Here is a 14,587-nt window from a genome sequence, read left to right as displayed (position 1 = left end):
TAAATGTGCCCATGGGCGGGAGCCCCAGAGCACCATCCATCAGCTGTTCGGTGGGGGGGGGGCTCCACTCTGAGCTCTCTTCTCCTGCCCCCCAAATGCCCAATTGAGTGGACAGAGGCTCCAGAATGTTGCCCATCAGCTATTCAGTGGAGCATGCATTCTGCTGTGAGCTCTCGCCTCCCAAACTGCAAACTTGGCTCTGCAACCTCCGGGGCAGCCTGCCAGCTGCTAGGAGGATCTTTGGCAGGCCCTGCTGGAATTTCCTCTTCCCGATTCTAATATGGAGCACGCACCTGGCGTGCTCCATGCAAAAGAGGGGAAAGGAAAGGGGTAAAAAGCCCAGCAATTGTGTGTGGAGGGGGGATGAAAAGCTTAGAGAGGAAACTAAGAGGAATCCAGGAACAAAAAGATGAAGCCTGAAACTGAAAGAGAAAGGAAGTTTGTCAAGAGAAGCTGAGAAGAACTGCCTTGGAGCCAAGCAGGACTAAAAGAATTGGGTAAGGCCATGCTTCTCCACCTCTTAAAGACTCCAACCAATCCTGCCTTAGAGAGCCACGTGGAGAACCATAACTCACACAAGGAGACGCCCTTGGATGTCAGCAGCAGAGAATAGATAGGTTTATATGGGGGAAGGTTCCCTTTAGTATTCCCATCCCAAACAGTCTAGAATTTAAAAGTAACAACTAGCACTTTGAGAGGAGCCCAGACACAGACCAGAAGCCTGTGACGCTACTGCATGAGGGGAGTTCTATCCTTCCGCTATCTGACTCTACTCAGCAGTCTGGCCACAACATTTCAGACCAGCTGAAGTTTCCAGATGTTTTCAAGGACACTCTTAATGTTTTCAAGGACACACATAATGTAACAAAAGCATGTATCAAGGTGTCACAGATTTCATACAAAACTCAAGGCTTTATAAGCCCAGTTTCAGAACACACCAATTTTTCTCCCTGGTGCAAAGTAGCATAATGGAAACAATGGGTTTTTTCTTAGCTCTCAGATTTCAGTATCAGTCTCATAACTGCATTCAGTTACATACTCAATAGGTAGAGAAACAAGAAACACTGTTGTAATTTTTACAGTTTTTAAGAAGATATGCTTAAATTAGCCTACCAACACTGGAGATTGAAAATGCAACCCAATGGCTAAGGTGATGAGGCAAATCTGTGCCCCTTCTGTGCGGCAAATTCACTGCAACTTAAGTTCCTTTTTCTGCTGGCTTTACTCAAGCTTCTTTTGTTAACTTTGCTGCTGACAGGCCCCAAAATCCTATCAAGTTATTAAGGTGACCAGACTGCAGTCTTGGAGAGGGAGGCTTCTTCTTCCAGCTACTGTTACTTTTCACTGATCAATCTGCTGTCCCTTTTGCAGGCTGCAAAAATCTTGCCTTGACGCTGCAGAGCTTTGGTGTATGGGGAGGTTGCAGCCCTGATTTGGGTGGGATGTTGAGGTGCACTGAGGAACTCTGGCTGCCTCTACCACCACCTCTAGTGATCTTGGGTGTAGAGGTGGAGTGGTGGGGAACAGAACAGCATCTGTGTGGATGGGGATGGGGGATGACCAGATTAGAGTTAAAGGTCATGGGAGCCATGTTTCCCCAGTCTCTCCCATGTTCCTAAAGGGAAAACCCCCTGAGTTGGTGGAGTCCAAGAAGATGAAGACAGGAGCAGAGCAGAAAGGGGTTGGCTAAAAAGTGTGGGGAGAGTGAAGCATCTCACACTTGTTGGGGGTGGGGAAAGAGTCAAAACTCTGATCTTATGGCATATAGGGGGTCAGGGGAGGATACTATTGCAGTTAACGATAATATAGAATAGAAATAGTGATAGTGATAGAAATGCACTCTGCAGTTAATGGTGATTTTTTAAAAGGCACTCTGCACATGTGTTGGCCTCATGGTTAGTTATCACTGCACATATTCCTGGGCTTAGCCTGACAGCAAATTCAGAGGCAAATCTCTTCCTGGTGGTGGAGCAACCCTCACTTTATGGCACTTCACCTGGGCCTCAAAAGACATCAGACAGACCTTAACAAGATATTACTTTAAATTTAAGGTTTATTAGTTAATGTCATCCAACCCACTTTAGCAACTGTTCTGATCAGCAAATAGTGCTCCTGGAATGGCTTTCATATATGTCCCAAAGGACAGAAAATGGAGGAACGTGTGAATCTGTGCAGTAAGAAGAGAACAGGAAAACCAGTGACAGGAGTGTGTGCTATTTTCCTCCAGTTAGAACAGCCCTGGAAGGTAGGCTATTACTACTACCCCATAGAGGAAGGGTGTGCTTGACAAACAGTGGCTTGGCTGAGTTATCCAGTGAAGACTGGGCAGAGTCCAGATGGGAACTTCATATGCAGCTGTTTAAGACATGTTTCAAGGGGTCCCTTGGTTTTGAGGGACTATGTATTTATAGCTGTGACAAATAGTAATTTATTTTCAGGAAATGATTTTTATAAATAATAATGTAGAGTATGTGTAGGGTGGGTGCATACCTTATATCCTCTTTAAAAAGAGGCTTATGGTACTGTACAAGTAAGACTTCCTCGTGCTGCACTTTTCTACACATCTTTGCTGGATACAGCCGCTTTCCCCATGCTGCATGATTACTGGCAGCGTTGATCTCACACTGCCTGTCACTCTCACTGCCTGCATGATCCAGGGAGTTGGATACATCTGAGAGGAGTTTAACCATACACAGACTACCAACACTAGCTGTAGATGCTCCTGGGCAAGAGCAGCACAGAACTCTCGGTGAGATCAGGGCTAAACAATGGCTGCCTTTAATAGTTTCTCAACCATTCACTGTTTTCTCACTGTAAAGTTTCATGGGACTTCCTTGGAAGAGGTTCTCTCCAACCTGTAACAGAAAGAATGGCCACTGGGAGGTACATGAAAGCTTATGCACTCCAATACGTCATGCTTTGCACACCCGTCACCTCAGCTGTGACAAAATCTTTATTGCCAGCCAAGGAGAATGCAACCATGAATCCATCCACACATGGAAGATTTCCTGAATGAGTCTTTACATATACTTTCTCTGATATCATGGGTTCACAGCCACCTGAAATTCAAATTTTGAACTACTGATCCATTTTTTTTAGATGTAGTAAGTATACAACTTGCAGCAGTGATCATGATTCCTGCAGATATTGGTGAAATAATTAGCACAGCTCTGAAGCTACAACAATATTCTGAAAGGCAGAAAACAGCCAGAATATTGATACATTCCTCTAGAAAGTCTTCTGCTAGGAAAGAATAGCTTGGTATGAGCACAGAGTTTAGTGGGTTGGTTGACAACTAGACTCATTTCTGGAAGAGAACTGCTCCGGAATATGTGCAATAGCTAATAATGATGCCAACATGTGTGGAGTGCCTTTTTTAAAAAATCATCATTAATGGCAGAGTGCATTTCTTTCAGTACTGTTGCTGAGTAATACCCTGCCATATACTCAGGATTAAAGAGTACAGATTCCAGGGCAGATGCAATCTTTCTTAGCGGGGGTGGGAATCCCTACCTAAATTTAAGGTAGCACAAGTGTGTCTGAGATCTCTTGAGCCCCATCTGAAGTATCATAAGATCAGAGTTTCCATACACCCTTCTTTGTCAGCCCCCTCCTGCTTTGTTTCTATCTGAACATAAGAAGTTCTTCCGGATCAGGCCCAAGGCCCATCTAACCCAGCATCCTGCTTCATGTAGTGGCCATCCAGATGCATCTAGGAAGCCTGCAAGTAGGGGGAAAGTGGGCAGTGTCCCCTCCCATCAGTGTTCACTAACACCTGGTGTTCAGATGCATGCCCTGCTCTGATCCTGATGAAATTATACAGGTATTCAGGCTTGTAGTCACCAATAACCCTATTCAACAATTTGTCTAATCCCCTTTCAAGCCTATCACCACATCTGACAGCAGCAAATTCCATGGTTGAGCTATATATTGTGTAAAGAAGCACTTTTTTTGCCCGTCCTGAATCATCCAGCATTTAGATTGGACAGATGATCTCAGCTTCTAATACTGAGAGAGAGAAGAACTTCTCTCTACCCACTTGATCCACATCATGCCTAGTTTTATACACCTAACATGTCCCCCCCTTACCTGCCTTCTTTCTAAACTCAAAGGTCCAAGCATTGTAATCATTCCTCATAGGGAAGTCACTCCAGCCCGCTGATCATTTTGGTTGCCCTTCTCTGCATTTTCTTGGTCCTCTCAACTCAGGGGATTTCCCCTTTAGGAACATGGGAGAGACTCAGGAAACAGAGCTTCCATGGCCTTTCACTCTAACCAAGTAATCCCCCTCTGCACAAACCACTCCACCTCCACTCCAAGGATCACTAGAGCTTGTGGTAAAGAAAGAGAGTCCCTCAGTGCCCCTCAATATCCCACCCAAATTAGGGCTGCTACCAGTGTTCCCTCTAGCAGGGATTCCGAGAGGTTGACTACAACTCCCATAACCCCCAAGCAAAAGCCACTGCAGCTGGGGATCCCGGGAGTTGTAGTCAACAACATCTGGGAAGCCATGTTAGAGGGAACACTGGCTGCTACCTCCTCATACACCAAAGGCCTGCAGTGTCAAGGAAAAAAATTTCAGCCTTAATACTTTAAAGCAGTGTTTCTCAACCACCGGTCCCTGGACCGCTGCCGGTCCCCGAAGGGTTGAGTGCCGGTCCCTGACTGGGAGTCAACCCCCCCCCCCCTGAAATCAAGGCACTCACTTCCTCAATTTTGCACATGGCACAGAAGAGGAAGAGTATCACGGAGGCATGGGACCCTTCTTGTGCCTTGCCTCCACGTGCTGCTGAGATCTTCCTATAGCTATCTTATTCCCTATCTTTACAGCTTCAAACTGTATGCGATGCGGGGGCATGGAGGAAAAAGTATGGCAGTGGGCGCCACTTGAAGGCCTGCTGGTTCTTGCATGCTCATTGTTTGCAGCCAAAGGTTGGTTGATTGAAAACCAGCTGCCTGTTGTGGTCGAGGCGCCTTGAGAGGGAACACTGTTTCCCTCTTGCATCAGTGGGGCTTGCTTGTATGTTGTTTTCATTGGCCCCATGTAGCTTTTGAATTTTTCCAATGGCCCAGCATCCCCTCTCCATTGAGTAATCACAAGCACCTCCACTCCAGACATACTGGAGACAAATTTGTTCACCCAGGCTTTTAGATTCAGGGGTTCTCAACCTTGGGTACCCAGACGTTGGTGGACTTCTACTCCCATAATCCCGAGCCATAATGGCCAAATGCCATTGTTGTTGGAGGTTATGGGAGTTTAACTGAGGGACCCAAGGTTAAGAACCCCTAATATTCAATGTTTGCAAAAGATTCCAAATTTAATTATTTTAATGCTTATATTATTTTCATTCTAAACTGCCCAGAGATGCAAGTTTTGGGCAGTATAGAAGTCTGATAGATAGACAGACAGATAGACAGACTTGAAACCCCTTTACTAACTGCTGGTCCGGGAAACTGCGCATAAAGAATGTAGCGGTCCTTGAAACTCTGCACGAAGAATTTAGCGGTCCTTGACTCCAAAAAGTTTGAGAAACACTGCTTTAAAGTACTATATTAGCTAGAGCAATTCTTTTTTCTATATGTATATAATTTTGTATGAGTAACAGATGACCACACTGAATTCTGAAATTTAGGAACCATCCCTGTTCTTTTTAAAATACTAAAAACCCAAAATGTCCTATATATCCCCACATTTAACTCAGGATCAATAGCTTTGCAGGAAAGCGAGTGTGTGGACACTGGTGTTCATGAGGAAATGCAATGTTCTTCAATTTGACAATAATTTTGCAGGGATGTGGCCGGCTTATTTTGAAGGTTGATCATCAGCCAAAAAGCATGTTTGACGCTGTACCAGTTTACTGCTGACTTTACCCTGAACCACTATGCAACAGTAGATCCAAGAACCTTTGGCAGTTCTCTCTCAGCTTTGGCAGTACAGTGGTCCCTCGACTTACGAAGCACTCGACATCCGAATGTTTCGACATACGAATGACAAAAAATACCGGAAGTCGTTGCCGGTTTAGATGCGGCTTCCTCGACCTACGAATTTTTAGATGCGGTTTCCTCGACTTACGAGTTTTTCGGACCTCCGTGGATGCGCTTTTCGACTTACGAAAATTCCGACCTACGAACGTGCGTTCGGATCTGATTATCTTCGTAAGTCGAGGGACCACTGTACAGCCTTTTCCCATATGATGGCCTAATGGCACCAAGAAACTGGAGTCACGTGCTATGGTCCCTCCTTCATATGGGTTGCTTTTTATGATTCCATAAGAAGGTCACCATAAGCAACTGACAACCTATTAGAATCCCAGTGTTTAGTTTCTAGAAAATGAAGCTACTGGGGCTCAAATCTACCTGGGAACATCACCTGCTGGATCTGAAAACCCACCCTCCCCACTCCAGTCATTCATCTGTGAGGACTGTCAGTCATGAGAGAAATGCTGTCAGCAGCTGACTCAGGGAAACTTAAAATCTATTCCAATTTCCCATGTTCTAGGGTTAAGTCAACGTCACTAGACAGGAGTTTGGATCGAGCCGTGGCACACATTAAGTCCTCTAGAAACAGAGATGACTTATTTGAACAAATGCTGTGGAGATCTTTGTCCAATTTACTAAAATCACTTTAGCATAATGGGCTGACATTCTTTGGTGCACAGCTTCTGTTAACTTCTAGACAGTAATATTCACAAGAACCAATGTTTATTTTGAGATATCCAACTGAAGCTCTACTTGACTTAGTTCTTTATAAGTCCAAAAAAACAGGCTAATTATAGCTGACTGTTTTCAAAACAGTATTCTGCCACCTTGCCCATGCCTCTACAACAGAACCATCACTACAATAGTGTTTAAAGCATCAAAGACAAAGGATATTTATACCATTTCAGCATCTTCTGCTTGTTTCTGTTTCTGTTCCTTTCCCCTATTGCAAAAATATGACAAAGTTAGCAAAGCAGCCTCAGGCAAACTCAAAGTCTCAATAAACAGACAGTATTTCAAAGTTAGTCGCAGCTTACTGTTTGGCCTTTGCTTTTGCTTCTAATTTGTTTCGTTTTCTGTTGTCATTCCTCTTTGCAAAGTAATCATCCCTGCATAGAGAGTATAAGCTAATTAAATAAATATTGAACTGCTAGATGGACACAGTAAGATTTTAGCCAAGCCCCCATCAATGCCTAATCTTACTCTCTGCTAGACAGTAGTTACCCATTAGCATTGAAGACAGAAACTAGCACTTACTTTTTAATTTAATTGTGGTTTTAAATCATTTTAGGGTTTTTTGTGTTTTAAACTTATGTTGTTTTAAGCCACCCAGAGGTGGAAGTTTGGGGGGGGCATACAAATTTGATAAATAAAATACAGCTGGTCATCTGGCTCAACAGAAAGGCTCTCTTTCCCATTTCCTCCCAGCGTGTACTGAACCCTCCATTCCTCAGACTGAAAATACTATGAGTGGGCTTCAAAGCAAAAATTAAATCATGCATGCTTCCCTCTTTCCATTGCATGAGTTGGAAGAATATTATTTCCAACTGAGGTTGGAAAGCAGCCAGGATAGGTTGCATCACTGCAGCTGACCAATCTTGGCTTATTCTAGCCACAATGCTTTAAATAAACCTAAACATTAAACTCATTTTACACGGTGGGTTCAGATCTAGCTTTATTTCAAGTACTGTAGTTAGAATAAACCAATATCTATTGGTTCAAACACCACAACCAATCCTGACTTAATTTTGCATCTGATTACAATTAGGAATCTTTCCACTCATGTAAAGGAAAGGAGAGTGCGTGCTCCCAGGGCTTAGGGACATTGAACAAAGCCAAGGTTTATCTTTTGGGTTCACCCACCACTATACACAATCTTATCACAGCAGGCAGATTGAACAAATCGTGCAAGAGAGAAATCAGGAAGAACACGAGATTAATTTTCTGGCACTTTGTGTGATGAGTTAAACAGAAGGACATTCAGAGGCATGGTTCCTGCCAAGCGAGACATCAGAGGAAGTCAGTAACAGTCCAAGGGTAGGCTCAGTTTTCAAGGCTAAAGAAGCTTTGCTGAGAGGAGGATGGGAGAAATATAAGATGCAACTTAGACCTAGACCAAGGAGGCCCAGATATTAATCCCCAGTCCACCATGAGGCTGACTTTGAGCCAGTCAGTTGCTCCCCCACCTCCACAGGCCTGTTTGGCCTCTGCCCACCTCCTTCAATCCTTACGTACACATTGCCCTGAACTCCTTAGAGAAATAAGCATCGGATAAAATTAAATCAATGTATGAGGTTGTATTACAATTCTGTAACTTATAGCAACGATGAGCCAGTTAGTAGAGTCCATCTAAAATGTCTGTAACAGGTTGCCAGCTGTACTTCAAAGTTACACGTCTTGATGACCTTGAGTCCATATCAGAGCACTGTCACTTCAGAAGTATCATCATACTTACTTGAGAAGCACAATCAGCTCTGTCTCATTGTACTTTTGGTCTGGAATGTCCACAAACTGCTTGGCAGATTCCACAGTATCAAATACTGCGAATATTGAGCCCTGGAGATGAAGCAAGTTTTAATTAGACTAGGGAAATCTTCTCTCCGAATGCTTATCTGGGCCAGCTACAGGTTTAGGAGGCCTCAGAGAAGTGTTCTCAGACTGCCAAGGCAGACAGAAAGAGGAGGCAGTGAAGGCGTTGGGCACCTGGAGCCCAACACCTTTCTCCGGCTACTGGCACTTTTGCCTCCCCAAAGCCACCACCACCACCCTGGAAAGTGAGAGGAAGAGAAGAGGGTGCTCAACTCTCACCCCATTCTCCCTCTGCCACCTGTGAAAAGAACAAGGGACCAGCAAATGTGTCTCCCATACATTTTTGACTAGCAAAAGCAGCCACCTATACACTCTTTCCCCCCGCCACCTCCTTCTACCCACAACAGCAGGTGGCAAAAACACCAAACAACTGCAGCACAGTCTGTGAAGCTATCTTGACACTTTCTCCACAAAAAAAGAAGAGAGGAAAGGGACTCTACATGCTCATTTATTGCTGCTACCCAACCTACACAGTGGGCCTCAGCATTTGCCCAAATGTGTCATGTGCCGACACTAGGCCCAATATTTACAGCTGGCAGAATTCAGTTCTAAGTAGTTACCTTAAAAGCTTTCTGAAGTGTTCTCCTCATCTGGATGTTTTCTACATTGCCTTTACCATCGAGCCATTCTTTGATATCATCAAGTGTTGCATCTAGTGGAAAGCCTTTCTGGAAAGTGACATGTCAGGTACTTATTTGATATTCTGTTGAGTATTTCAACAAATGTGCGCACCCCACCATAAACACTAACAGATCTAGTGATTATAGTTACACGTGTGTAGCTTCATCATGGTCAGCATCAAAACTGGCCTATGAATCATTTCTGTTAAGGCAGTGTGTATTCTGCATGCCAGTGGTCAAGCTACATGAGTACTGAATGTTTATTCAGCATCCTGAGAACATCTGCTTTCAAGTTTTTACTGCTTATGACTATAGAGATGCATTTGAAAGCATGGAGGTAGTACATGATAAAATCTTAAATACCAGAGGAATAAGGAGAACTTCCAGTAGCCAGGAATGAGGCTTCAGGGCTTCAAAAAGCTTCTTATGCCTTCTCTCCTCATGGCTAGCCAATATGCAATAAGTTATACACAATTAGCAAATATAGGCAAGGCAAGTATAATTTGAGGCTGAGCTGCATGTTTTGGTACAAAACACAAATCCATTCCCTAGATTTCTATTTCAATATGACACGAGACAGTACCATAACTAAGTTGCTTTCAAACTGTGCTCTGGGTAACCCTGGGTTTCATTGAAAGCTTATTGAAGTTCTTCCCCGAAAGAGAACTTGCTCATCATCACCAGTCCTCTTCCAGGAGATGTCACGTAAATTCCAAGATGCGTTCTCAGTTCACAGGGAGTGACAGTGAGGCCCAACATGCCTTGCCCCACTTGAACCAAATATGTGACCTAGAAGACTCCCCAGAATCATTTGCAGTATCAATGCAGACAAAATAGAAAGTCTGATATTTACTGTACCAGAAAACCATTTTCACTTACGATATACACAGATCTGCTTTTAATTGCATTCCTATACTGTTCAGTTACTTCAGGCAGAGGTTTGTTTGGAGCTCTTCGGATTTTAGTTTTGTCTTCACTTATTTCCATAAGCCCAGTCTTTGATTTCCTTAAAGCTTCCACTATTACATCGAAGTCTTTTGTAAGGCGATTCAGCCTATGAAAGAAGGTAGCAGGGTGGATAGAGAAGTTATTTTTAAAAAACCAGTTAAATATCCTTTAAAATCCTCACTTAAAATGAGACCCGAATACAATGCAGAAATATTAGAATATCTACACTATATCTTGAAATTGAATTCACAACCATAACTATCTACCAAATATTGAGTTTTAATCTGCTTTTCTACATAAAAATATAAACTAGGGACATAAATGTGTTTTTTGAGGTCAAGCTTTATGACCTGGACACAATAGAGATGTATTTATCACTGTGCAAATTAATAATTAGACCAAAGTGGACATCTATTTTCCATGTCATGAAAAAACACTGTTCTGTTCAGCAACTACTAGCCTTGCACATGGAAAACTTAAACCTTCATGTAAGTGTTTTTGCTTAAGTACAATTACATGTGTATAAAGATAGCCAAAACAGAAATCCTTAAATTCACAGATACTCCCCTAGACAGATATAAGTTCTGTAAGACAAAGGGCTTCTTGACCAAACGTTTTTAATTCTTCTGCTGGGTAGTATAGAGGTTTGGTTTACGTGCAAACATATGTTCAGTTACAGCAACCAGTTAGTATGCAAGTTTGACACATATAAATTGGCTCCTTTTCTTGACAATTCACATAAGCAGCCTTAGATTTACCTGTTGAATTTGAGAATTGTTTCTAAAGTCACCCAGCCATCATCCATTTTGATTTGATCCTGTAGAAATTTGTCTCGTGGCAAGTTATGATCACCAAAATAGTACTGTGAAAAGAGTTAGCATAATATAAATACCAGACCTGTTAATCTAGGCAAACATTCCTGTTTGGCTCTTGTCCAATTTGCCAGCTTAAGAGGAGCAGTAGGCATGAAAGAAGATGGAATCCAAGTCTATGCCCAAAGTGATCGCATGCTTTTGGACCTGTGTGGCTCTTACTCCTACAGATGCTCAAAGGTCAGGCTGACTTAATTCACTTACACATTATTTTTGCCTTAGACAGAAGGAAGAGATGCTACCTATGCAAAAGTACTGATGTACAGCTGGCCCTGAAGAGTGTCAAGGCTGTGGGTTAGAGCCACACCTCTTAATTTTTTTGCTGAATTGCTTTTTTTAAAAAATGGTCAGAGGACCATCACATGATCCACAGATGCAGAAGGTAACCTTGCACATGTTGCACTGAACAGAGCAAAACTGGATTCTCCCACCCTGGCTAAGATTTTATTGCTTCATCAGCATTTTCAGTCAGGGGAAAAGATATAAATGTTTGGGAGATTAGACATGAGAAAGGGCAAATGCCCATGAACGCCTACTGAAGAACCTCAGCAGTAGGGCATCTTAGCAAGCAACCCTTTGGCTCCCTTCTCCCCTCTTTTTCTCCTTTGGTTTTCTTCTTGTCTCAAGCACAACTTAATCCATTTCTCTCTTTCAGGAGCTACTTCCTGGACTAACTTAATGTTTAAATTTTTATGTTCTTCCCCACCCCCACTTCTAGATAAGGCTGAATGTTGTCCTCTCTCGTGGCACAGTTGTCAATAACCTTCTATAAACAATAATGTGTTTTTCTCTAATCAGTATGGTTTTCTTTTCCACTGGTGAGAAAGTTATTCCAGCCACAATTAACCCTTCACTGTAGCATCCTCATCAATTTCTAAAGGAGTAATGATTTCCCTTGGAATTTCAGAGCTTTTAAAGTAGAGTGCAGGTCAGTGTTCCCTCTAACAGGGATTCCCAGATAATGTTGACTACAGCTCCCAGAATCCCCAGCTGCAATGGCTTTTGCTTGGGGATTATGGGAGTTGTAGTCAACAACATCTGGGAATCCTTGTAACAGGGAACACTGGTGTAGGTGGTCATATAGGGAGGCATACGAGAATAGCAACGGCAGAGAAGGGATTATAGAAATAATAAGCATTTATCATTATTATTTACTCTCAAATACTGTTTAGCTCTGTCACAGATGCAAATATATCATAAGGTCATTTCCCCATTGTTTACACATGATACTTTGTTTACCATGTATTTAGTTAATCATGAACTGCTATCCATTCATTTAACTTAAATCCACGTATTAGTGATTGGAGTCTATGTACATTCCTTTTCGGGAAAAGCATCTAAACACTCTTTTGCTCACTGGGGCAATTAAGAGGACCTGACTTTCAGGAAACTAATATTACGGGTAGGGATGTGCCCGAAGACTCTTCAGCACCGGCGGGGATAGCTCTTTAAGGGCGGGGGAGAGTGTACTCACACACCCCCCGCTGAGTTTCCCCCACCGGCGCTCTGCAAATGTCAAGCCCCTCGGGACGGCAGCGTTCCTCCCTGCCGCCCCGTTCCCCCCGTCGACCGGAAGTGGCCGAAAGTTGCGACCGCGCATGCGCCCGTCGTGCGCGCAGGGCAGACGGGCGGGCACGCACGCACACAACGGGCGCACGCACGGTCGCAACTTCCGGCCACTTCCGGCCAACGGGGGGAACGGGGCCGCCCCGAGGGGCTTGGACTTTGAAGAGCGCTGGCGGGGGAAACGCAGTGGGGGGGTGAGTACACTCTCCCCCACCCTTAAAGAGCTACCCCTGCCGGTGCCGAAGCACCGAATCCCACCCCAGCGCCGAAATGTTTCGGAGGCCTTTACAATGGCCTCCAAAACGTTTCGGGCACATCCCTAATTATGGATATTTTTATACTACTTTTTAACAAAAGTTCCCATAGCAGTTTACATCAAGAAATATAAACATACAATCTAAAGAGAAACATAAGGTAGACACCAGCAACCACCACTGGAAGAATACTGTGCTGGGGCTGGATTGGGCCAGTTGCTCTCCCTCTGCTCAATACAGAGAATCACCACTTTTAAAAGGTGCCTCTTTGCTCAGTTAGCAGGACTGAGACAATGGTCTACTGCTTCACTTATTAAGTAATAAGTTTGTAATGGATTATCACTCTAAAAACATTAATTTATAAGACATGTACTACATACACATGAGGGGAAAACATTCACTGTACCCACACAGTTGTGTAATTATAATAGCCTTCGGTTATAAAGAATTGAGACTTAGAAGGGAGCATGGAAATATCAGCATGGATGTAGCTACGTTAATTCACAAAGAAAATTATTAGTTTGTCTTAAAGTGTTCAAGTGCAGCAGAAAATGGATCTTGTTTTATTTACTATGAATCCTATTAAACAACATTTGTTCAGTTACTATACAATACCTCTTGCATTTAAAAAAAAAAAATACAAGCAGGTTCAGGAGGAAAACACTTCTATTAAATGTCCCAAAAGGAAACTATACCACATTAACCTAGGGGTTCTACATTAACATACTGAAAACTGCTCTGCCATTTGGAAGCAATCATACCTCGATTTGCTGACAGACCTTCCTTTCCAAGTCAGAAATAATTTCACCATCTCCATTTTCAGCCATTTTCATCACCTGTAATCAGAGCAACATTTACCACTACTACAGATTTAAGTCATCAAGCCCACTTTTTAATCAGACATTGGTCCCACAAATGAACCATGGAATGTTATTCTAAAACTCTGACCACCATCCAATTACACATTTCAAATCACAGTTGCAGAATCATGCCTTGCAGTATCTATCAGTCTTCACTTAACACGCTAAACACACAATTTCTGCTTCAAATTCCCAACCAACCCATGCAATTTTGCCTTCTTGGCCATTAACTGTGAAACGTTTGCAATACATTTCCAGGCAGAATAAACCAGGGATTGGCTACTATGTGTACCCGACAAGGCCTTCCTAGATTCAAGGGATTTCAAAGGGACTCAGCTGTGCTGGATCACCGTTCCATTCCGGTGTGGGGTAAGCACACCGAGATGCTGGACACCGAGTCAGCCCAGTGGTGCACGTGGAGCACTCCTGCCCGCATCGACTGGCAGCAGCTCTCCAGGGTTTCAGAGAGAGGCCCTTTCCAGCCCCACCTGGAGCCACCAGGGAGTGAAGCTGGGACCATCCGCATGCAAAGCCGGTGCCCTGCCCCTGCCTCCAAGGTCCTAGCCCCAGCCGATCTCGCATCAGCAAAGAAGGAGGCCGCTTAGGCAGCAGTCTCGTGCTTGGCTAGTCGCCTGGCCGTCAGAGGCAAACTGGAATTAAAGCTCGGCGAGAAAGCAGCGCACACCTGTCCAGTCTTCCACGCCGCCAGCAGTCGCTGCCGTGACAAGGCGAGCAAACGGACTCACCCACACGCCACTCAGCCGGCGAGAACTGGTTGCTTTTTCCTCCCCCTAAGTCAGCGGCAGCAACGCAGCTCCTCGGGCTCTTCCCACGCTGCTAGAACGCGACTCGAGGAAGAAGATGAAGAGGAGGAGGAAAAGAAGCCGCGCAGAGCCCGG

The 14,587-nt window shown here is 43.9% G+C and overlaps 1 protein-coding gene across 2 annotated transcripts in view; it reads right to left on the bottom strand.

Annotated features, from left to right (window-relative positions):
* Nucleotides 1-14,587, bottom strand: part of SSB (small RNA binding exonuclease protection factor La) — a 25,141-nt gene extending 10,554 nt beyond the window's left edge. The window contains exons 1-8 of one of the 2 annotated variants that reach the window (XM_053265332.1): nt 14,435-14,587; nt 13,590-13,664; nt 10,895-10,998; nt 10,068-10,242; nt 9,129-9,236; nt 8,435-8,535; nt 7,017-7,088; nt 6,880-6,922 (exon numbers count right to left, since the gene is read on the bottom strand). In XM_053265332.1, coding sequence (XP_053121307.1) covers nt 6,880-6,922; nt 7,017-7,088; nt 8,435-8,535; nt 9,129-9,236; nt 10,068-10,242; nt 10,895-10,998; nt 13,590-13,661 — 675 coding nt within the window. In that variant the 5' untranslated portion in view covers nt 13,662-13,664; nt 14,435-14,587. Of the gene's footprint in view, nt 1-6,879; nt 6,923-7,016; nt 7,089-8,434; nt 8,536-9,128; nt 9,237-10,067; nt 10,243-10,894; nt 10,999-13,589; nt 13,665-14,373 lie in introns of both variants that reach the window. The other variant, XM_053265340.1, reaches the window with a different exon arrangement.

Source organism: Hemicordylus capensis, chromosome 1 (genome assembly GCF_027244095.1).
Source record: "Hemicordylus capensis ecotype Gifberg chromosome 1, rHemCap1.1.pri, whole genome shotgun sequence".
Classification (NCBI taxonomy): Eukaryota; Metazoa; Chordata; class Lepidosauria; order Squamata; family Cordylidae; genus Hemicordylus; species Hemicordylus capensis.
Note: the sequence above shows the minus strand (reverse complement) of the source record. Positions and strands in the feature narration are given on the sequence as shown.